Source organism: Thunnus albacares, chromosome 4 (assembly GCF_914725855.1).
Source record: "Thunnus albacares chromosome 4, fThuAlb1.1, whole genome shotgun sequence".
Classification (NCBI taxonomy): domain Eukaryota; kingdom Metazoa; phylum Chordata; class Actinopteri; order Scombriformes; family Scombridae; genus Thunnus; species Thunnus albacares.
Window position 1 is genome coordinate 17,016,715 of NC_058109.1, and position 25,668 is coordinate 17,042,382.

Below are 25,668 nucleotides of genomic sequence, written 5' to 3' on the forward strand. Positions count from 1 at the left end.
CTTTGTACCTCTTATTTCTGTGGATCCGATAGCTTCTTGATTAAGCAACCCAGCAATTAGCTAATCTCATGGTATCATCTATTTTGATTCTGTCATTTCTGTTGCACTGTCATAATGAGCTAGCCAAATGTGTTGAAACTGAAATTGTACTTTTGCCATTTTCTGACATTCTTAAGCACTAAATTAGCCTGTTTAGCTCCAGTCCTGCTGATCCAACAGCAGCCAGCTGCTTTGACATTTCTAGACCAGGATCAGGTAGGGAGATGAAAGATGGTTAATTTAAGAAAGGCCAACCACCCACTGACTTTGTTATTTCAGTGCACTTAGGTGCTAGAAAGACCTGCTTGAGGAGCTTAGGAAGAATCCGTTTTATCTCTTAAAAATTACATTTGAAAGTTAACTATAGATGTGACTATATACATATAGGATGTGTCCTGCCCTTTTATTTGCTATTCTGTTGTAAAACAAGAGCAGGTGGACTTGCTATATGGTAGGGGTCAGCAATTAGGTTCAACCATGGGCCATTTTTTTTGCAATTTTTTTCATTTTGGGCCACTAATCGGTTCCACTGACAGTTCATTGTCACACAACCAACATTTTGCCTTCTATGTTTATATTTTGGCTCAATTACCCTTAACTATTTTATGAATATGACCTTTGCTTTTTAAAGTGGTGGGTAAGAGTTTTTTTAAGTGCTATATACTGTACATAAATAACGTACTGTTCTCTTCAATTTATAGTAGATATCAATAGCTTAAAAGCTTATTAATCAATAGCTTTATCGGCTGGTCACTTACGCTTTTTAGATTTGCTGCTCTCTGTTAGAGAATTACATTTATTGTAACATATTCTGTAAATAAAATTGTTTGTTATGAAACAATTCCTTGTAAAATTTGGGAAAATTTATATTTCAAACAATAATGCAGAAGAAGTGAGTACAACTACATTTGTACCAAAAAAATGTTTTAATTTTTTTTTTTTTTTTTTTAAATAATCCAAATGAGTGACATTGGTGAGCCAGTTTTGAGAGCTTCAGTGTAGCGATGAGGGCAGCAGTGGAGAGCTCAGACTGTTTGTGTAATTTAATGAGAGTTGGGAGTTGAACACTGAGGTTTCGGAACAGGTCTCATGAAGAGTTTTGACTTTTAATACTTCACATCAATCGTTTGATGGCTTCCCTTCCAGCCTTTACTCATCAGTCATGGTGTATTATTAGGAAGGCTCTACTTTCTCTGATGTTCCTTAACATCTTCTTTAGAAAGAGGATTAAAGTTTAAGCCAAAGGTTGCCTGAACAACTGTTACTTAGCAACCCTGGTAGGACAGAATACCAAAGAGAGACAATGGTTGTGAAGTTTGTCCGGTTGCTTAGTTGCTTTCAGTCATTCTAAGGCAAAAAAAAACAAAACAAAAAACAATATTTTGATACTCTCTATGATACTGTTTACATTAATGTGTCAGTATCAGTATGATGTACATGATGAAATTAACTTTAAATTAAATTTGACATGAAAGAACTTAAATCATCTGTAGTTTAGGGCTTTACATATTAGAGGTGAAACACTTAATTGACAAATATTAACCATTCTTTATAATTGATTAATCACTTAAGTCATTTAATCAAGAAAAAATGTAAAATATCAAACATTCTCTGGTTCCAACTTCTAAAATGTAGTGTAAGGGATTATAATGTGAAATTCAGTAGCTACATTACAGTTACCTTGACAGGTTGGGAGTCGACTTGTTTGATGTCTTACCAGTAGTGTGATGGACGGTTGATGTCAGTTTGGTACATGCTAGTTTGGTATAAGGGCTCGAGGTGTGGGGGCTTGGTTGGCCACAAAAAGAGAAGAAATGCCACTCCAGGTATCTGAAAAGTTGTCTAAAGCTCCTTTTCCATGACATGGTACCAGCTCAACTCTACTCTACTCTACTGGCCTTTTTTGGTTTTCCATTAGGCAGAAGTTGTGGTTAGTACCTGATACGTGAAAACACTGAAGACCACCTGATTGGTCAGTCAAAACGGCATAAACCAATAAACATTAGCAAGCCAGCTAAGAAGACACAACATTGGAGGGTGTGAGAACAATGCAGTGACACTGAGGAATTTGGACTCCATGCAGTCACTGGGGCTAACGTTACGCTAGCTGTTGATGGTCAGTAAATACGTCCAAACTGTAGGTTTGACTGCTTGTTAAACCACAACTTTTCGTTTTCTTTTTCTACACATATTAAACACAGAACATGTGAAATGTGGGCGCAGAGGCTTTGAAGTTTGAAGCAGGGCTGAGTAACAAAAGTAAAGTAATGAGTAACTAATTACTTTTGCTGTTGGGTAATTAGTAAAGTAATTCGATTACCCTTTAAAGGAGTAACATGTCATGTATAAATTACATTTTTCAAGTAACTTGCCCGACACTGCTCCAATGTGAGGACTGGCTGCTTTTCTCTCATTTCTGTCACTGTAAATTGAACAACATTTAATTGACTAATCGATCAATCCATAAAATGATCAACAAATTAATCAATACTGAAAATAATTGTTAGTTGCTTATCTAATACATACTGCTGCTTTCTTTATCAAAATGTGCACTGGCAAGAAAACAACATCACTCTCTTGCTTATTCAGCTCGTCTAAATACATTACTTTTTTTTATCTTTCTTTATCTACCTCTAAGGAGGTCTGGAGCTTATTAAACCCGTTCTGCAGACTGGCTTCAGCTACAGTTTCCAACAGTAAATATACTGCAGTTTGCTTTCAGATATGCCGCTCCATCCCCCTAAAATAATTTGCAACCAGCACTGTAGCTAGAGGACATGTTTTTCTGGCAATTTGGTGGCAACCCAAGGAGAAATTTACAGTACACAAATACACACAACACAATAAATTAGTGTTTTGCAAGGCAGATTCTGGTATATTTAGAGTCAATATTGTTAAATGTGACCATCTTTAAGCCAAGATTTAAATTAAGATACAGGGATTTTGTATTTTTTTCCACCTTGTGGAGAGAGCATTGTAACAGGAAAGTTAGACCACCGTGTGGAGAGATTAACTTTAGAGAATTTAATGAATGTTTAAAACATGCAGAAAAAAACAAAAACATTTTCAAAAAAAAATTTTGGGTGGAAATAATTGTTTTGGAGAGGTGGGGTTGCGGTGGGGAGATTGGGACTCATTACCTCAGGATTTCGGAACGCTTTGTTAGGACAGATTTTGACGATTGATACTTTTGCTGAGCACATGATTCATTTTAGTCATAAATGTTTTAGTGATGATGCTTTTGACAAACTCTGTTATGCTCTGGTGCATCTGTTAGGCTGATTTCATTGTGTGTGTGTTTGTGCATTTGTTTTTGTGGTTGTTTTGTCTTTAAATTTTAAACTTGGCACACTGGTAGAAGAGGACTCTTGTTTCTCATTGTATTGTTCCAAGAGTGAATAAAAGCTGAATTGAATTGAATCTCCAGAAGATCTAGGAATGCTTATAAAATCAGTGGGTAAAATGTTATCATAAGCAAAAGGATTGATGGCTTAAACAACAAAATACAACCCGCATTGTAACACAAACTGAATTATCCTTTTAAGTGATGAGACAGAGGCAGCACTGACCCATAAAATTACATTTCTGATAATTCAGTGAGATATAAGTTGTGCTATTTCCTTCAGGCAGTTGAGACACATTTTCCTGTCTGTGAATTCTAAAGTAATCTTCCGCTCCGCACAGGAGTAAGCATACTCTTCCCCAGACGAATCTCACACTGTAACTTTCATGGTAAATTGATCTCTGGTGTTGAAATAGCAGTTTTCTTTGGCTCTTCAAAGAGAAAAAAAAATGGTTATAGTATGAGGTTGGCCAGAGGCTCAGCAGTGTCTTGAGAGGTTTGCCTACAGAAATATAGTGCAAATAGGAAACAAAATGGTGCCTCAAGAATCTGAGCTGACTGCTTGTTAATTAACCAGACAACACGGTGGAAGAAAAGGGAACCGCTGAAGGTCTCCAGTCGATCCAGTCTTGTCCCTTGAGAGTGCACCGCCTTGGGGAGAAACAGGATAAGAAAACTCTTGTTTCAATGTCTCTGATTCTGACGACAACCACAATGACTCTGCCATACTTATACTCCGCAGTGGTGTGACAGAGCGAACGCTGGTGTCATCATGATAAATGGAAAAGAGAAATGGATGTTTGTAGTTTTAGCGTTGAAAATTTTGACTTCTTTTCTCATAGACTTTCTCATTTTCATTCTGCTCTCCCTGTTCGACTATGTTTAAGTGTCTCTGACTTCATGGCTGACTTCCCCGCAGGGCGCCGGCAGTATGCATCTCAGAGCCTCTCTGCTCTTATTACTGCAGTTACTCTCCTGGGAAGAAGCCTCAGTGGATCGAACGAATGGTGATCAGTGACGCAGAACCAACTGTGGGGAGGTGGTGAAGGGGGAGTAAAGACAGAGAGAAACAGTGACAGAGAGAGAGAGAGAGAGAATATCTATCACTGCAGGAATTACAGTACAGGGACAGGAATCTTAATAATCATGAGGAAAAAAAATCCTAAGAGAGAAAGAACTAGATGAGTTGAGGGATTTGGGGGTTTTAAACCTTTGAGAAGAGGTTGATTGATGAAGGAGGGTGCAGGAAGAGAGGGCAGTGAGGGAGAGGAGAAGCTAGACAATTGCAGTGTCGGCGGCGACACACGAAAAGGCAGGACGGATAAAGAGTGTACACACTGACATATGGAGAAAGAGTGCCTGTCTTGCCATCAGCAGTTTCAGCTCATACAGCTAATGAGATGACATCAATCACTCAGCGGACCACTAAGCCAATGGGCTATTGTCTGCACTTTCGATATACAGTATCACACAAAAGGTCAGCTTCCTGGACAGGTGGAGGAGCTTTTTGGATTGTTGCCCACTTACCCTGCTTCCTATCAGTAATTATCATTACAGCCTGCAGCAGGAGTGCAAGAACATAGAGTGAGGATGTAAAGAATACTGTCTGTGAACTGGCAAATCACCATGAATGGCAACAAGGTAATGATACAACAACACCAGCTTGCATCAGACAGTTGTCCTGACAGCTGCTGAGGAAGTTGTGCCTTCTTCCCCAAGACATAGTTTCATCAGACAAGAGCACTTTCAACTTGGACATAAAAGTTTCACATTAGATGACCTATACTGGGTTTGTAAATTGCTTTCTTCCTCACATTCCACTGCTGTTGGTGAACTTCCGCTTCATTTTCCAGTTTGGCTTTTCTCCCTAATGAGATTTCTGTTTCCACACTGTAATTGGCTAAATTATATTAGCCAATGTGAAACTGGTGCTCCCTGCTTGTGCTGGGGATGCAATACAATCCCAACACTTTGTTACAGTAAAGCACACAAAGTTGAAATTCCTAACTCATAACTCTGAATTAGGGAAGAAAATTTTAAGATACTTGAGAACAGACTGCTAGATAGATATTCCACTATGTTAATGAGCAAGTATCTAATGATTAGTTATCTGTGAATCTGCATACTAACCAGTGGCATGGTGTGGGAAGAAACTATGAGAAAGCCAACTGAGACAGGACCTCTAAAAAATAAGGCATAAAGTGGGACATGTATCCCTGCGGGTATTGTTCCGAAGTTAAATGAATTTGAAGCACAGTTACATCATGCTGGAGCAGAACAAACCATGTAATAGCCAGTAAATAACAGTTTGTTGTTCAAACAGCAGCAGCACACCACTAGTCAAAATGGCATACAACTCAGAATTGGCATGTGACACTAAAACAAGAGCGGCGCACCATCAGCACTGCTGGACGCCCACAGATTCTGTTCTCTGTCAGTAATATCTCTGTGCAGCTTTTTTCAACCGAACTCCAAATATCCTCCCTCCATCTCCGCTTCCTGTGCAGTTTTCCAAAAGTACGGCAGCTAATGACATTAGTTAGCAACACTGAAAAACTGCCTAACTTAGTCTCCGATGTCTGATGTGAGATGACAATCCCACAGTGAACAGAACCTTGTACCCTGAGACTCACAGGTATTCAGTGCAAATAAAGTAGCTTATTGGAGGAAACGTGAGGGAAGGTGAACTTGAAACTAGCAACAGTTTGTGAGAATTTACAGTTGACAGAGGGGCTCAAATAACAAAAAACATGACAAAATTTGGGGAAGCGCAGGTAAATAGCGCATAATTTCTTCCTCGCTGATTGGTTGCAATGTTGCTCTCCTGCATTAAGCTTCCCATTGTTAGTGGGAAACTACAGTAGTAATAGGGATAAATTACATAGTCCTTGATTAAGAGTTACTTAGAAACTACTTGTTAGCTATTCATTAAAAAGCACTAAAAAGCACTGATATATACAAGCATATAGTATATTATATTGTATAGTATATTGATTCATGAGAAGCAGGTTCAGCAGTGGATTCAATATAAAGTCTGACAAATGTCTGACAGGGGTGCTTCAGACTTCTCAGCTGTAAAAGTGTGTTTGTATTTGTCTGAGAGCAGTTGTTTTGTAACAACCAAGCATTACCATCCCACAATTTGTTCCACAAATTAGTTGCAGCCACCATTATGAACAAGCTGCTTCAGTCTGTGTTTTTTGAAAGTTGGGATAATTGCATAAATGCAGGACATCTGCCATATTAATTCAATCTAAAAACGAAGGGGGGAGAGGCTTGAGAAAAAAAGGACATTATTTTTTCCAACAACCCCAAATAGAGATCATCATTTTAAATAATACTAAGTGTTAATAGCTGCAGGTATGGAAATCTTCAGTAATTGGTGCAGTAGATGTATAAAGTGCATTATGCCAAGAAGAGAGAGCCAGTTTGTGTTGTGGTGTGTATATGACAGTGAGTTAGTAAAACTTAGCTGAGATGCTAATTAGCGCTTCCACTGCCATCCCTCTAATTACAGTCCCATGTAGGCTGCAGCACTGACAGAGAGAGGATCGTTAGATTTTAAGTGTGGACACTCTGCTACACTGGAGCTCATCTCTTCACTGCTTCACTGCCCAGTCTCGAGATTGGGCTCACACGCTGAGACATTAGTCATCCTGAGCGGTGCATACTGCTGAGTGAAAAGCTGATTCAGGTTCTTATAGAATTGTAAGGTATTGCAATGCAGAAGACGGCAACGACCTTAAAGACTTTAGCATCTATTGTAACACTAGCTCCGAGCAGAAGTACTGATGTGGATGGCTCACTGGGTCATTTTTCATTTGCTGAATTTTTCACCATTACTGTAAAACTCTGCCACCACAATGGGTGATTCATCACCTCACCAGCAGAATGTAATTCAGGTTGATATACTTTATTTCTTCCTCCAAAGGATAACAGAGTGACTTATTTGTATCTCACACACTCATACAGTATGTCCCTTCCCTATCAAAGCTTATTATGAATTCGAAATATGAGTAATAACCAGAGGGATTGCACTGGTTGTGAAGGATTCCTGCATTAATCTCAGTGTGTCTGAAGGCTTCTTCTTGTTTGACCAGGTCCAACTCACTGCAGTGCTACAATAAGTTCACAACAGAGTATGATAAACAAGGCTGTAACACACACTGGTATAAATATAAAAGCTGGTGAGTTTTAATACCAAATAAGATACATTTATTCATTTTATTTATTCATTTTGAATATTTATCTTAAGTAATAAATGATAAATTCATAATTTTACATGCAGGAAAATAGTCTGTGTCAAAAAGTATTCAGACCTGCTGGTAAATTTGCGTATAATAAATACAATTTTTCACCTCTCATAGACTCCTAAGATCATTGTGCGCCTGCCAGTTTGAGGATCATTACAGCAAGAGAACAAATTTTGACTAATAGCTCCAGACTGTGTTGGTTCCAAGATATCAGAAGAGCACTTGTGGCTGTTTTTCATATTACGCTTTATGCCAGCAGCACAGCATGGCTTTTGTTTTCCCTCTGCTTTTCTCCTGCAATTAGCAACTGTAACAGACAGCAGTGGCAACTCTAGCAGGCAAACACCTTATAACAAGAGCATGATATGTCACACTACAGTAGCTACTTTTAAAATCAATAAATCACGTTGCCATCTGATTTGACTGATCTTTTTTGCTCCAACAGCAATATAGGCTGGTAGAGCTGACAGTGCGGGTTCCCTAACTGGGTGATTCCCGTCTTTCCGTTAGTAGCTGGTTTGTCTATGCCCAGCGAACATGGTAGTCTCAGTGCCAGCCTGTACTCAAAAGAAAAACGACAGTATAGATTGAAAATTCAGCCAGCAAAAATGATCTATAGTTGAGAGACAGAAGCCATCTAGCAGCCATAGTAAACGACCTGAGGAAGTGACGCAGTTCAGATGACATCAATATAAGGTGACAAATTTCCGTAATTGGAGGTGGCAGGTTGGGTGGATGGCTAGATAGATACAGTAGATGGCAAAAGGTGGACTTAGCTGCAGGAGACTGCTGTTCACTTCCTGTTCCCAACCAAGAGTTGGGACAGTTTTTTTAAAAACCATAACTACAATTGTCGTGGTGTTTACTGGGGGGCGGCTGTGGCCCAGAGTTAGGGCGGGTCGTCTACTTATCGGAAGATGTGAGTGTGTGTGTGAATGGGTGAATGTTGACATGTAGTGTAAAGCGCTTCGAGTGGTTAGAAGACTAGAAAGGCACCATATAAATGCAGGCCATTTACCATTTACTTTTGCCATGATGACAAAGGTTGCTGAACTTTAAGGAAGTAGTAACTTTAACCCATACCATGTTTCAAGCGATCATTTTAACCAGAACCATCTTTTTTTAACCCTAAACAAGTGGTTTTTGTGCATAAACATAACCAGACGTTAACCACAGCGTTGTCACACCATAAAACATCCTTATTTTTTTAACAGTGATTTGTAACAGTTTTGGAAAGCACTGATAGAGGCAGCATATTAGAAAACGCTCCTATGGAGTTCAGTGGTACAGCCGACCTATGTGGTCGTTTAATTATGAGAATATTCTTAGTTCTATTATTCACACCTTTACTTGGCTTGTCTCTTGATCAGCATTTCAAACTGTGCCTCACATACTACTACAGCTATTATACTGTAGCAGCCCCAACAGAAAATCTCTGTGCTCTGTGTGTTACGCCCACCACTGACTCCAAGGGCTATGTTACTGTGTTGTATTATTCAGCTTGATGAGTAGTGACGGTTTCCCTGGGAGACAGGGCTCCACTCTCCCACTGGAGCCCTTCAATCTTTCATTATGATGATGTTTTGGAACCCTTTTACTCATTCCAAACACCTTTTATCTCACTAACAAACTATTAATTCGCCCTTTGGTTGTGAAGACTGATGTAGAAAAAGAAGGGCCGGTTTTGAAAAAGCGCAGTCAAGACTTCTTGAACCCCCTCTGCTTGCATCTCAGGGTAGGGCGGATGATGCCCAGTCCATCCTCTGTCTCAAACCAGAGAGAAGGGGTCTTTTTTGGAACCTGCAGAGGCAGCTGGGAGGGGCGTGGCAGGACTGGCATGTGTGAAAAGAGCGCTAATCAATTCCCAGGCCTTTAAGGGGATAGAGGTCAGCAAAAACATCTCACATTTTCCAAATGTCCCTGCACACTCGAACATTATTTAAAAAAAGCCGAGCCAGGCCAGCTGCTGCCATCATCACAGCTTTTACCAAAGGCAGGAAAAGCCTTGGCACAAGGAGCTGCAGGAATTTTTTTTTTTTTTTTTTTTTTTTTGTCGGTGCTGGATTTCTTCCAAGCAGATTTTCCTGCTTAATCTTCACTTTAAATCCGCCCTCATCTAGCCTTCCTAGTCCGGCAAAGCTTTTGGGTTATGGCGGGCCTGCCATGACCAGCTGTGACCCACAGTATCAACCAGATGAGCCATGAAGTCTGTGTGTGTGTGTGGGTCAGTAAGAGAGGGACTGTGTGTATATTTTTTCTATTTGTGCATATTGGCAAATTTGTATCCATGGAGTGATCACTGTAATTGTTAGAAAACTGCAGCTTTTACGACGTTATTTGAATAGAAATAACTTCATCTTTTCTCCTATGATTTATTTCATTCATTTTTTTAAATGTCAGTCTAACTTTCCTTTGCTCCTTTGCTTATGCATTTGGAAATATGATTCAAGTAAGGCTATATTGTAAAAATGTCTGGTATTTGCCACAACAGCCTTTCAGTCTGGTGTCTCTGAGGAGAAAACCATAACTGCTGGTGGAAAGGAGAAAAAAATGAAAGTTATGAACTTGTACTCCACCACTGTGGCAGAGGACAGGTCAATGCTAGTCGCTGTGTGATCCAACCAAACCTTGAGCTCACTACGGTGCTTTTTGAGGAGGCTGTGTTGGATTAACTAGTGTACCACTGACAGTACTGTAGATAATCCTGCAGGGTTATAGAAACATTTATTATCTAGGCCATAATGGATTCCGATTTTTCACTGGTTGATCCACAATGATAATGATTACAAATGCTTGATGGACTGACCTACATCTGTCCTACATCTACATCTATAGGTTAGCCAGCATGAAGGATGATTTGTTAAGCTTCAGTCTCTTACTATTCCTGTTTGGCAGGTCAGCCCCACTGTGATTATTCATCAGCGAGCGTACATCATCATACCAGTCAGTATGAGATGATACATAAGTACATATGCATCATCCCATAGTGACTCCAAGGTTAGGCATCATTCCATCATCCCATATTCCTCATGGTATTGTTATGAATAATCAATTAGGTAGTTTATGCTCTCTTGAGCCCTTTAGATGTTTTGGTGTCAGCATAACAACAGAGCTCTGTTTAATAACAGGGTTGAGCCCTGCCATGCTATTGTTTTGAGCAGGTGTGGCAGCATCAGGGATGTGATACTGAATTAGTGATTCAAAGGATAGTCTTTTCAAAAATGCCTTTGTCTACTCACATTGAATACTGACCCCAAATTATATGTACGTAAAGCTCACAAACTGTCAGTTGACACGATCCACATGAATCACTCTATTCTCTTTTTATGATATTTAATCAGACATTAAAATGATGCTGTAGTGAAAATTTTGCAGCTACAGATTAATACTGAACATGATGTCTGACGGTTTGTGAGTGCCTCTCAGAATCCTCCACCTCTCAACATTTCAGATCCATCATTCGTTCAGACATCATTAGACATCAATAAAACCTCCGACTGCTGAGCTGAGCAACACCAGGCATAACACTGGTGACCCTGGACACTCATCTTCCTCAAGCCATTTCTCCTCATTGATGTAATGGATGTGTCCCTGAAGGGGTTTTTTTTTGCACGTTTCTTCAGGGCAGGCTGCTGTTGTGCTTTTAACGGGGACAGCATCCAGAGGCTATGGATCAGAGCAGCCTTTCAGGCCTAATGTTCTGTGAGTGCAGGGAGTATTGATTCACTGTGTCACGTATGATTATAAACACAGATTAATAGACAGTAAGTTTTCAGCTCCAGGCAAAATAAAATGTTAGAGGAATGACATTTTGCTGCAGTGTTTTGGCTGCATGTTTGGGTTTAATAATGGAGATGTGACAGCACGACCTTGGATATATAGCATATAGTTTCACTCTCAATCTGTCCCCAGGGAGAAATTTATCAGTTGCTTCTCTTATGGTGTAAAGAGTGTGTTGAATATCAACTCAACCTTCCCCCAAAGTATTTCATCGCTGATGTTAAATAATTATTTGACATGTTTACAGCCCTTGTTTATGGAGGCTTCAATTTGTCAGTTTCTGGTTTTACAGAGTATTTTTAGTACAATTTCCTGATTTCATATCTTGCTCCATCCTAAAAGGCGATTTATTTTCAATTTATCACTGCCATCTGTGTCAAAGGCTGTTAATGATACCTACCAGTGTAGAAGCATAGTGCTGTGGGAGTGCCATGTCAGCGCTCTTTTCACTGGGATTTGGATGAGCTTCATGTGTCTGTGCCTGATAATACCAGAAAGGACCTGTGAGAGTCAGGGTCAGGGATGAGCAGTCTCCCTTGTGAAATATTCAAACACTAAATATCTCAACCGAACTCAATCACATTGTCTTATGTAACCAGACGAGGTTTTCTGGCTCAGTCTTGCGCCACAGGTTAGAAACCAGAGGCATCACATCATTTAGCTTTGCTAATTTATTCACTGCCAGCACTGCTGTGAAATTCCATTTAGATAGTGTTTCAAATTCTTCTCACATTATATTGTGTCAATTTAAATGCATGAGAGGAAATAATAGAAATTTGAACACTATGGTTATTGTCATGCCAATGGGGAATAATTACCGTGTACCACAGAAAATGGTTAATTTCTTCAGGGCTTTACATTTTAGGATTGTGACAGAGTCATTTTACCCATAAAACCTCTCAACTCTTTTTCTTGTCCCAGTGTTAATTATCATTTAAAAATGATTTTGTTGTGATACTTTCTTTCATCACCTCATCTCTAAGCTAAGTACATAAAATAAGTGATTAAGTAACAAAAAAAGGCTTAAAGCTGCTATATCTTGATCAGCTCTCCTCCCCTAACAAAGACATTTTAGTCTTTGAGAATATGTGGAAGACATATGCACATTACAGCAACCTTTTTGTTTCAGAGGGACTACTCTGATTGCTAATCAACACTCACTCAAACCTAGCCTGCTCTTTTACACACAGTAGACATCCTGGCAATTACATTGTGTTTCCAGTCATTGTAAATTATTGCAAGTGATTCCTGTACAGGTTTGCCTCAGTCCCTCAGAATGATACTACACATGCAGCCATGTTATTGCGCTCAGCAGGACTGCATTTTAGGGTGTTGTGACTACACAGCAGCGTGGTGATGTTTTCCGGTGCAATGACTGATACAGGAATGAATGTGTCTGCTGACGGATTGAATGCCAGAGTAATTAAAGGTTGGCTGAGGGTGGGCAAGGATGAGTTGTCTGCACACCAATGATAGTTGCCTCCTATTTCTGCTTGAATGCTCGCTCTGACTCTCACTGAGTGTTTGTCTCCTCTCTATCATGTCCCATGTTGTCTGTATCCCTCATCTGACTGTTAGCTAGGAGGGGAATTTCTGTCAGATGAAGCCTCTCTGACTTCCTTCCCCACCTGGGGGCGTTTCTGCAGTCACACATTCTCAACATACTCATTAATAACTAGTGGGAGTTTTCCCTTGTGAAGCTACTACGGCAATGTTGTTCGCCTGTTGTTTGCAGTGAAGTCTCTTCATTTTTAAGATATCTCCAATTTGTCTGTTGTGTACCTGCTTTATTTGTCTTGTCTCATCTCATCTCATCTAACACTAGTACAAAAAAGTAAGAGATTTGTAGTAACTCTTTCAAGTCCCAGTGAAACAAAACTATATATTTTTTGGTACAGTAACATAGATCTTTTCTCTCAAGGAGATATCTTGTATTCTCTTTAGAGGAAATCAACCAGAAAGGAGAAAAACTTACCTTTAATATTTCTTGTCTTCCTAAGGTGCCTCCTGTCTGTACTCCAGTAGGTGTGCCGTTGTGAATTCATCCTTGCAGATGGAGAACTTATTTGCATATGACCAATCAAAATGTTTGCACAAAGTGGTGCTATCATTGTCCTTTCATCAGCGTGACTGTGACACTGACTGATAGCCAGGCTCACAAGCTACAGTTACCAAGAACAATTTTGTTAAACTCTGCATCTCCATACGCCATCTCACAATTTCAGCTTCTCTCTCAGGATGAACCACTGGTGGAATACAAGCATTTTAAAGTGAGGTATCTCATTCTGTTAGATAAGAGTCATCTATTAAATTAAACTACAAAATGTGTTTAAAAAGTTGCAGATTATTCAGTCAGGTGGGAAACAACACAATTGGGAAATTGGAGTATCAGTACAATAGCATAAACTTGCTTTAAAACCCATAAAATTAGGTCAATACAGAGCAAAATGGACTACAAGTCTTAGATCCTACACAAGATGGCACACCCACACAGATGTTTTCACTTATTATGCCTGATTAGACCTCCGCTCAGGACTGTGTGGGTGTGTACAGACTGTGCTTGATTGACATCTGTCTGAACTTCCTATCAGATTTGTTGCACATGTTTTAATGGAGGAAGTTACGTGTTTATCATTCTTTGCAGTTTGTGAAGGTTTGATGATGTCATGTAATTGAACCTGTGCAGAGGTCTAATCAGCCAGAGTAAGTGAAAACACCTGTGTGAGTATGCAGGGTCTTGGTCTGGTAGAGGTCATTATATCATATAAATATATACTATATTAGATTATAAATTCAGAATGATATACCTTATTTTTAAGCATATTTGGTAGTTGATTTTAATCCATATCCCCGTCAGACAGAATGAGATGCTTCAATTTAAGCAAGCAAGCAAGTTAATTTATATAGCACATTTCATACACAGAGGAAATTCAAAGTGCATTACATAAAAAATAGATAAAAGATTTTATTCCAGCGCATCCTGAGGGAGCAACTCAAAATATCAGACCACTGTCTCAACTGCCAGTTAAACACACAAAACAGCTTGACCCTGCAGAGACTTGGGGGCTAAAGGGACGTTTCATGAAATACAGTATCAGCCAAAACATTTTTATCTTTCTTCAAAAATTAAAAAATGTAAACAATGAATTTGTCATCAGTTTTCTCATTTCAGCTGACTTTAATAGTAAATGCTGTTGGATATGAATGTATCAGACAACGGGCCTAATTGTCCTAACAGATAATTTTGTAGATAGATGAAGCATAAGATTTGAGATAACTATAGAGACATAAAGTTGTTCTAGCGTTGGCTGAGATCGCAGTCAACAGCCTGTTGCAGCCTGATCCGGTCAGTTGGGTTAAAGATAGCTAGGCCTCATCATTTCCTTAACCTTTAACCTCTCACAGCAGAGGTTTAACCAAGCATAAATGAGGTGGTTGATATACTGTTCACCCCTCAGGATATACCCATTCACTCCAGCACACATTCGCATACTTACAGCACTAACACAGACACAATGAGAGGGTGTTTTCCTCTTGAAATACAATGGATAATGGCTAATCGAAAAACCCTTTGGGAATGGGAGGTCATTTGAGGCGGGGAAAAGTTCAAGCAACCAAAATATGTTGAAGTACCACAGTGAAGCATATGAATCACATGCAGGGAGGCTTGCATGCAGGCTCACATATCCAAAATACATTGTTCATTATGTTTAGTGGCTACCGTTGTTGTTATAACCGTAAATTTATGTATTGACATTTTTATTTTTAAGCGTACAAAGAGCTGACACCTTCGACTGAGTGCTTACATAGACTGACTGTGAATTTGTCCCGCTGCCAGCAGCTTCCACCTCTCCATCTCCCTCTAATTATTGTTGGAGCTAAGTAAAGCAGCCTTAGAGCGGCCGAGCATGAGCCTGCCTGTTCTCCAATCTCCATATTAAAGATAGAAGAAAAGGTCAGCTTAACAACACCTAAATAGGTATCGACAGGTGAGGAGGACAGAGGAGGCGAAACGGGAGGGGAAGGTCAGTGATCTAGATAAATACCATACGGTTATGGAATTGAAACTGTCAAAATATGCAGATGAGGAGGGAAGAGTGAGATCGTTGTTGAGGAATAGTGGTTGTGCAGATGGTACAGCTTAGAGAACACCTGAGAGTGTAGATGCCTGTCGCTGTGCTCATGAATGAGACTTGTGATTAAATGAGAGACAGTGTTTCATTTAAACATTGCATTTGCAGTTATTCCGGCGGTGCGGTCATGCCTTTTAACTGGCATGAAATCCAACATTTCTAGCCTCAGAAGGATGTATAAGATCAGCAGAATTACTTTCAGCTTGAAGATTTCAGATCAATACAGCAGGATCTAAAGCCCACTTCAGGAGGAAATCATTTCCATTGTAATGCTACGGTGTGTCTGCTCGATGAAAATCGCTCCCTGGCACAGCGAGGATATTGCTGCCTTCAATAACCGCTGTCATCTTTTATAGCATTTCTTGCTTTACACATGGAGGTGAAACATTTAGAAAATGAGGTGGTGGAGAAGAGGTGGACAGGGAGACCTTGATGATTTTGAAAGAGATCCTTCACTCACATTTTCTTCTTGAACTCGGTGAAGAAATAACTAAATGAAAGGAGGGAAAATGATGAGTAGATGAGCCTCAGAAGTCCTTCAGTGTCATTAGTATAGAGCACAAAAATAGGTCAGCAGGGTATAATGGAATCACATAAATGGATGGATTTTATTAGAGGATAGAAAAGACAAAGAAAAGAGAAAAGGTGCGAAAGATTTTTTTTTTAAAAAAGCAACTGAAACTGAAAGAAAATCGAAAAGTTAGCTGAGCATTCTGCAATAATGGAGAAAGCGTGCATCATCATTACAAACACAGTTTGTGCCTTGTTGTTGCTTTGAAATGATGATCACAACTCCAGGGATTTCTAGGAGAGATTCATATTTGCAATGTGTCTGAAAGCTGAAAAGTGTATGCTGAATTGACATTGTGTCAGAATGAATCATCTGATTCCACAGGCATGATAGCTACAAGGCTGTACACACATACATGACACAAACACACACACACACGGCATTATTAAGATGTTAGAACAAACTAGCTGTATGAATACGAAGTAGAAGTTATAATGAATTTATAAACGTTTTATTCAACTTACTCTGTGAAATCTCATTTACTCTTCATTTCCCTCCCCTGCAGATCCATCGGTGCATCATAGACAGAAGACAGTAGTGACAGACATGTGCTACCCGACGGAGATATCCAGCTTGATGGACTTTGGCACTCCAGACTGCTCGCTAGGCAAAGGTACGGTGTTGCTCGAAAATACAAGGTGTTGCCTTGGTGACAGCAGGAAGTGTGCACGGTGATTTATCCTGGCAGTTAAAAGACACAGAGCTGTCAGCTTGACTGAGAGGTTAACTCTGGAGCAAAGGCCTGCACAGGCTAAGAATGTGAGAACAATCAGATAACAGCTCTTGGTGCCGGACCACGAGGGCCTAACCGTTCACTGCAGGCTTTTGATTTATAGCGGCAAAATAACATGTTCTGTCACCCAATACGGAGCGTATAAGACTGTGAAACTTGATTGACTTCTTGCAAGAGAAAAGTATTTTACTTTACAAATTGCTTTAATCTGAATAGAGCTTTATAGAGGTTTATTGCTCTAGAGTTGTATTGTAATGTGCATTTATTGCATCGCAGCAAGGCCACTTATTTTCTCCAATCACTGTCATCAGTTTGAGAAATAAAGTATTTTATAGGGAGGCCTGTGTGACTGATAATAGTCTCTCTCAATCTCTTGTGTGTGGTAATCAAACTGACCAGCCTGTAATAATACGCTCCACAAAAGGTATTGATCATAAAGTCTATTGATCACGTGTGTATTGTTGCTTAATCTATAAGACTTTTGTCCACTTTCCTTTTTCTCGTCATAATGACTGCTATTATTCTCCGTTGTTCTCACACTGATACCAAACCAGGGAGTCTGCACCGTAATTGTGATTCCAATCTCTTCATCCAATCTAGCCACTTGAAGCTGGCGGAGCATGCTCAGCGGCTATTAGACAAGCTTCAAGTCATTTCCATCAACAGTGGGCAGCAACAGTGGTGACCTCAGTCACTCATTCTCCTTCTCTCAGTGCCCATCAATGCTCTCAGTCTCCCGCCTCCTCTTTTTTTTTTTTTTTTTTTTTCACCTCCTCTTCTCTCTCAAGGCTAGCTAATATTTTAATGCCTCTCTGTCCTGGCTCTCTATCAACACTCCCCAGCTCTGATAATGCAGACGGACAGGTCAACCGTGTGCAGCTGAGAGAAGAGAAGAGCAATACAGTGGAGGAGAGCGGAGGGTAGAAAAAGAAGGCTTTTAGGATTTCTTCTGGCTTTAATGTGAGCAAAGCAAATGAATGACATAGTGATACAGGGAGTTAAGCTGAAGAATAAGGACACTGAGGAGTGGAAAATTTCAGACTGAAGAACTGTCAGGATAAAAGCAATGCTGTGAACAAGATTCAGTGTAGCTGAGAGGCAGGCTGCAGCATGACCTTGGAATTATGAAGTGCTACATTTGGTCAAAAATGTGTTTTTCATATAAAAGACAAGCAAAAAGCAGCAGTGGGTATAATTAGCACTGCTAATTAGCACTATGAGCCCTTATAGCTATAATAATACAGTGATGGAATATTATAAGCTGCTGTGTACTTGTAATATATGCATCACTTTCTAATGAGGAGCTTATTATATCCACCATAGAAGAATTATTGTTTTCGCTCAGCTCTGATCAGTTAGAGAGAATGAGCCCAGCAGTAATCCTTGAGGTGTCAGCATGTGACTGACAGATCCATTGCCTCCTGTGACAAGTATCTGGTTAGAGCACATCTGATCTTTGGACGGAGCTAAAACGCTGAATGTCAACCTCTAACAGGCAGGACAAATGGCATGTTTGCTGTGTATGTGAACTGCTGTCACATCTTTAAATGCAAGAGTTTAACTCATCTTCCTCTTGCATGCAAACACACACATACATAATGCTTACTCGCTCATGCTTTAGTATGCTACTTATGTTACTCAAGTGCTCATAAACCAAAAATTCCATTATAAGTTTATATCCGACTAAGCTCTGCAGGCAGAATTAATTCAGGTGAAGTCCTATCTGTTTTTTTCCTCATACCACCTGTTCCTGCCTAAGGCTTTCAGGCCTAAAGAGCCCTGTGAGGCAAGCTGGACCAGCCTTAACCTTATTTACTCTGTAATTGTGTCTGCGCACATCCGAATTCCCATCTAACATGACACACACTGTCCTTACTCAGCAACAGGCAAAAGAGCAGTGCATGGAAAACTCCCTGGTGGGTTAAAGATACCATGGGAGAGCTCATATTAATAATCCGATCTCGGTGTGTAGAGTGAACCACTAAAACTCGAGGTTATTTAAGGAAATTTGGCTAGGAGCATGAGCTTCATATCACTTCAGCGCTGTCATGACCCTTTTTTTTTTTTTTTTTTTTTTTGAGGCGTTTATGTTGGAGTTTACACTCACAGCATTTTTATTCAGAGTTTACATTCCTACCTCCTCTGGCCAAAACACACATTCACATTCAGGAAGTGAGTAATGTAAACTCATGTAGGCTACAAAGGCATTGTGGGCTCAGACGGAGTGCATGGCTTTCATACAGAGGGGTGTATTGTTCTCTGTTTGGTCGGTGAGTGTAATTGCACACTCTGTCCTCTGCTAGCTCTCGGCCATCAGGTGGAGTGAGAGCTCCACTGACTCACCTGCTTCATTACCTGAAGCCCTGAGGTGAAGTTTGCCTTCCCCTCCCCCTCCTCCTTGTGTGTACATAGAGGGTAGTAGGGGGGTAGCGAGGGGAGGGGGGGGGGATGAAAAGTGGGAGTGGATATGAGCTGAAAGTTGTGCAAACTGCTTTTAGGCGTGTCCCAATGCAGGTACATACAAAGTGGGGGAGAAAGAAAGGCATATACAGAGTAAAGAATGAAAGAAATGGAACAGGAAATGTAGCTGAGTGGCTCTCAGGGGACGGGCGACTTCCTAGTAACCTGTCTGGGAGGAGCATCAGCGAGCAGGGCTGGGAGCGGGTGGCTTTGGTGATGTGTTGTGTATGTTGATTTGAATGGTGTGTGCACTGGTCTGTACGTATACGTATGTGTGTTTTCCTTTTTTTTTTTTCACCTGCTATGAGAGTTCACACCACAGTTAACAGTGGAGCCGAGTGGAGCCTGTGCCGAGGAGGACATGAGGTCCGAGAAGGAGGAGGGGAAGGCCGGTAGGTGATAGAGTGGAGACAGATAGAAAAAGAGAGAGAGGGGGGAGAAAAGACGTTTATGTGCGTTGGAGGGATAGTGTAGGTGTGTTCACATGTGTGTGAAGTGGAATTTGAGTATCACAACAAAACTGCTTCATTTGTAAAACTCCCCATGTTTGTCATGGGATTAACTTAAGTACAATTTTGAGCATTTTCAGTTTTTAATTTATTATGTCTGCAAATAACAATTCCTTTCAGTATTGATTAATCTGATTATTTTCTCGATTAATTGTGTTGGTCTGTAAAACATCAGAAAACAGTGAAAAATGCCAGTTACAACTTCCTGTTGCACAAGGTGACTTCTCTTGTTTATCTCAACCAAAAGTTTATATCCCAAAACTATTAAATTTACTTATGTTCGAAGCTCAACCCAAGAAACTGGCATTTTTTCTTGAACAATGACAATTATTTGATTATCAAAATAGTTGTTGATTATTTTTTCTCTAGACTGATCAATCAACTAATTGCTGTAGCTCTTCTACATTTCAGGTAGAAATAATGCACTTTTTACTCCTCTACATTTATTTGAGAACTATTGTTACTAGTAGTTTTGCAGATTAAGGGTTTTCATTCAAAACATATGATGAATTAATGAAATGTAATATAATGTTACAGACTAAACTACCCAACAATTGTTTGTAAAATAGTCTAAATTAGCCCAACTTTGACCAGCTGTAACATTAAAATGTTGCTTAATGCATCAGTAATTTTAAAAAAAATCCAATAATATAAAAAATATAGCATATAAAAATAAAATATTTGAAAAGGGTCTATTCTACATGATGAGAATTTTTACTTTTGATACTTATAATATACAATATGTTGCTAAAAGTACTGTATTACTGTCCTGTACAGGACTTTAACTTTTAATGTAGTATTATTTGACACTGTGTTATTCTGACTCTTACTTTATGAATCTGAGCATTTCTTCCAACGTTTTAAATATGTTCTCACTGAGAGTTATTTTGCATGTTTTGTTTTTCTCCATCAACTCTTTGGTGCTGCCTTTTAAGTGCAGATTTGTTTAAATATTTTCCATATCCCAGTCTTTATTTATTGTTTCACTTAAGAACTAAATTCTGACCTAGATATGACATTTTCCTATGGATAACATGGTAATCTGTTAATCTTCTACAGTATAAGCATTGTAAATAAACAGAGTGGTATTTGGTCAGATATGGTGCAGTATTACAGACTTTAGTAGCTCAGCTGACGTTCTAAGGCTTGCATAATTTACATTGACTCTTGTGTTTGGAACCAGACAGTATATGAAGAGGCATTATGGATTATTGGATATGTTTAGAGAAACTATAGATATTTGAATTCTATTGAAGAGGCTCTGTCTTTGAGAAATTTGCCACGTTTTTGATGTTTGTATGTATCCGTGTGTGTGTCTATACATTTATTTGGGCTCATGAGTGTGCTGACGGCGGTTTATGAATGGATATAGATGAGTTTGATCCCACTGTGTTTTGCGTGACAGTGACTGCTGTGGCTGATCTACTCTGCACCCTGAGGTCACCACTCAAAATTGCAGAAGATAATGAGTTTGACCGATTGCGCTGCAAGAGACAGATGGTACCATCACTCTCAGCGTCACACTCAGTTTTGTTGTAAAGGCCTAGTCTTTCACCAAGACCACTAGAGACAACATATGGCACATCTCCATATAGAGCATCGAGTTATTTTCCTTTGTTTTGTTTTGTTTTTTAAGCATCATTTCTTTTCAGTCTCTGCATGAGCTAATCAGAGACCATTATTACTCTCATCATTTCCACAAGTGTCTCCACACTGAATAGTAATGAGCACAGAACAGGTTTTATTGCCATATTTTACAACTCCGTACTAAGACTTTTAAAGTTTCATACACAAGCTTCAGTAACAGCTCCAGCTGCAGAGCAGGCACCTTATGCAGCTTGTGGGATTGTTGTTCGTTGCCCCAGGACATGAGGGAGGTCGTATATCAAATCATCTAGATTTCCAGTTCTCCACAGACCAGATCCTGCTGTTTCTGACAGATGTTTAGTCTCCACTACAGACTCAAAGCAGAGACAATAGGCCCTCAAGCATTTTGTTCCTCAGTGGCTAATACAAGTTGGTCAACATCATGGGCCCCACCCCTGTGCTGATTGCTCTGGTCACGCAGTTCTACCATATGTAGAAACAGTATGTAGACAGACTTTGAGACACGTTTCTGCTAAATTCAAGAAGCCTCCGGACTGTGAAAGTGTTTGAAGTCTCTCTGGTTGACTTTTGAGTCATTTATTCACACTTTCCATGAGCTGGCAACTCTGCTGTGTCTCAAATTCATACTACATATTAATATATGTATAATAATAAAGCAGGTTCTGAGTATGTAGTATGTTCATACTGAAAAAGTGACAAAATAAAGTAAACTCAAATTAATACAATGTATGACGTATGGAGTTGGGATGCAGCTTTTGTTTAAGGGAATAACACACAATGCATTTACGTAATGCATGACATTGACGCAAGTATACGGTTAAACACACATGTCACTAACCAGCTTTATGTATGTGTACTTTTTTGTCTTATGACACTCCAGGTCAATTTACCTGTCATGATGAGTAATGTGACAATAGTCGTATAATGTCTTCTGTGTCTCTGGAGGGAGTCTGAGAAAATAACCCTGCTGATGAAGGGTTATTAGTACGCCTGAGGTACAAACTGGGAGCATAGAGTTTAAAAGATGTTATGTTATTGGTTGCATTATGGAAGATGTAGAATCCAGTATTTTTGGAGCTTGACTCATACGAGGGACTAAAAGTCAGGATATCTCAGCATCTTTGGCTATTTTGACCATTAAAAAAAAATCTGACTGTTGTGAGTCTCCCAACTTTACAGAAATGCAATATTAAATTAAAAGAAATATGTGACTAAGTAATGCAATTTCACTAAATGCCTAATACATAAATTCCTCATACAGTGTTTGGAGCCATCCCACCCTCCTGCACTTGACATAGCTGACATCAATTGAAGTCTGTCTCCGCTTTGTAAATAGCATCCATGTAAACATCCAAGTCGTCACTACGACTGGGAAACTCTTTTGTGAAACTTCTAAGACTCGCCGCTTACAAATATGGAGACCTCACATCAGCCAAGGTCTGTAGATCAAAGTAATTACACCGTAATTTAATAGATAAAGTGTTATATTATCAATGCACAGTATTATTTTTATCCTCACAAGACAAACTCTGCAATCATACAACTGTCTTGATTAATCTGATGATATGATCGATCTCTCCAATCTCTGATACGATGACATCAGCCTTTAGCACGTTGATTGGCTGCTCAGACGTCTCACCTATGAGAACAGGAGGAAATGAGAGGGTGGAGTTTGAGAGGGACAACCGTTATCATGACTGACTAAATTGAAAACTGAGACATCCGGTGATCATAAATACAATACGTCAATACGTCACCTCATTGTCGCGTGTTTGCCGACATGAATCAAAGAACTCCTCTCCAGAGCCGCCATGTCAGCCAGGTTAATCACTGGCTGATTCACTTCATGTAAACTAAGAGGATGATACCAGTGTCAAGTGACAGTGAGGGTGTGTTTCTTACAAAATGACTTGACAGTGGTATTAGAAATCTAAATACCCTTGTCCAAGTTCTCAGTGCTCTTCCAGTGGCACATCCTTGGCAGCGTGCCTAATCTGCACATAATAAACGTGTAAATCAATTACAGCTATCTGCACTTGGCATCCTTGCACTGACCCCAGTTGTAATGTAAACCCACAGGCAATTAATTAATGTAAGCTGTTCACAAATGATACCGTATACTCGCACAGATATACTGTCGACAGGTCACACACACACACAAATATGCACACACATCAGCAAAGATGTACATACATGCAACAATATGGGGGATATCATGTTTGCTTGATTTATTCTGATCTTCTTCAGAGACAATATTAGCATGTTATTTGTTTTCAAGTATAGTATGTGAAGTATTTTATATAGATATATATATATATATATATATATATTACATTTTTATAGATGTACTGAACCAGATTGTGATGTTTCCTTCTGCAGACCATGATGAATTACCATTAAGTGTTGAGTACTCTGGTCAGGTGGGTTTGAGAGCCAGAAACATGCATTATTTATGCCCATATGTATTATAGAGAGGCAGCGTAATACGCTGAGTGGGAAATGGACCTGACCCTTACATGCAGGGCCTTTTCAGAATGCAGGAAGTACAGCGTTTGGCGCGGCAAGGCATCGGGAATAAGGTGTTAGCTCCGGGTTCTTTCTGATATCCTGGTGTATGAGACGGAGGCTCGTCACTGCTTTTATCATTATTTGTTGCTTAAGCGTGTCAAATCCGACTCTATACAGCCTACACTGGTCTATGCAACCTCTGTTGCATCACTGTACAAGTTGTTCATGTGACTATAGGACGAATTAACAATAAAGATGCTAAATATAGCCCTGTCGATTTTAAAAAGGCTCCTAATTGCTGCAGCCTACCTCTGCCACCCACCCACCCACCCGACCTCCAAGTAAATTGAGACTCAGCAGGGAGCCGCTGACAGAGAGAATGTGTTTATTTGTGAAGCCGCTCTGTCTCTGTCTTCTTTTCTCTCTCTTTCCCTCCTTTCTGTCTTTCTGTCAGGTTTGGGCTTTGTGTTGATTTGATGCTAGTCTTTCATGAATCCTTAAAACAGTATTTGGACTGTCCTCTCCGTCTCAAGTTGTAAACAGAGAGCCTTAGAGATCACAGAATATTTCATCTAGGGCCAACTCCGAACAGACATTTTTCCAGTATGAGGTTTTGTGAGAAGACTTGAAGACAGGAGTTGAACAAGAGAGGATTCTATGTTTGTTCTGTTCGTTAGCTGCCTGATCTTGTAAAAAAAAAAAAAAAAAAAAAAATGGATGAGGAATGAGTCATAAGGAGGTACCTCGAAAAAGACAGGCTGTGGCGAATAGTGTTCTCCATACAACATTAAACATATTGTCTCCTGCACAGCGTAAATCTCTTGAGACAGGCAGTATGTCATATGAGGAAGCACTCTAAAGCAACAGAGATTATTAATATGATGAGGCTTATCGTACACTCGTCAACACATAACTTGGATGGGTTATTTCAGTCCACACAGGCTGTTTTTCCTGCCTGTCAAGGCTACTGTGTTACCTGGATGATGGGTTTAATCAAGAGCTGGAGCAGACTGCTGTCTTCTCCCAGGGCAATCTCATCTGATCTTTATACTGTAATTAGTGGAGGCCAGAGCTCAGCAGACATATGCTCCTTTCATAATACAGTGCAGAAATAGCCAGCTGTGAGAACATACACACACACACACACACACAAGCTCACACAAACACAGATCAAGTAATCCAGCAGCAACAGAGGAAGACATTTCACTACATGGACTAATATAATGATGAGTATGTCCTCATAACAGCTTAGATAATATTATATACAGTATATGATGCCAAAGCTACTTGGCATTTTATAGCTGCTTTGCCTTCTGGCGTTCATTTTCTAAACTGCACTGTGACTTAAGAGTGAAATTAATTGACTTTTCATGTCTGCATTATCCACTCCGTTTCATGAATGCTTGATGGATTCTAACATGTTTAACCTTATCCTTGATTAGTTTTTTGCTGTAATAGACATTTAACTAATCAGGGAATAGTGTGATAGTCTTGCAGACAAAACATTGCAGAGCAATTGTATGTCATATGTAATGTAGATTAACCATGCAGGTAGAAGAATTGCATTTTCTTCATCTATGGATCTACTGTTGTCTACAGTTATTCAGATACTTTAGATTTAACTGACAATAAGTGGAGTAAATTTGTGTAGCTTATAAATAATTAAGGGGCTTTCTTGCTGTCATTGGTATTTTAAAAAAAATGTTTATGTCCAGCTATCATCTTTATTTC

General features: G+C 39.6%; 1 protein-coding gene across 10 annotated transcripts in view; it reads left to right on the forward strand.

Moving 5' to 3' along the window:
* The window catches only part of kaznb (kazrin, periplakin interacting protein b), a 114,559-nt gene that overhangs the window by 74,903 nt on the left and 13,988 nt on the right, over nt 1–25,668 (forward strand). For all 10 annotated transcript variants that reach the window (XM_044348868.1, XM_044348869.1, XM_044348870.1 and 7 more), the window contains one exon: nt 16,625–16,732. In XM_044348868.1, coding sequence (XP_044204803.1) covers nt 16,625–16,732 — 108 coding nt within the window. The remainder of the gene's footprint in view (nt 1–16,624; nt 16,733–25,668) is intronic.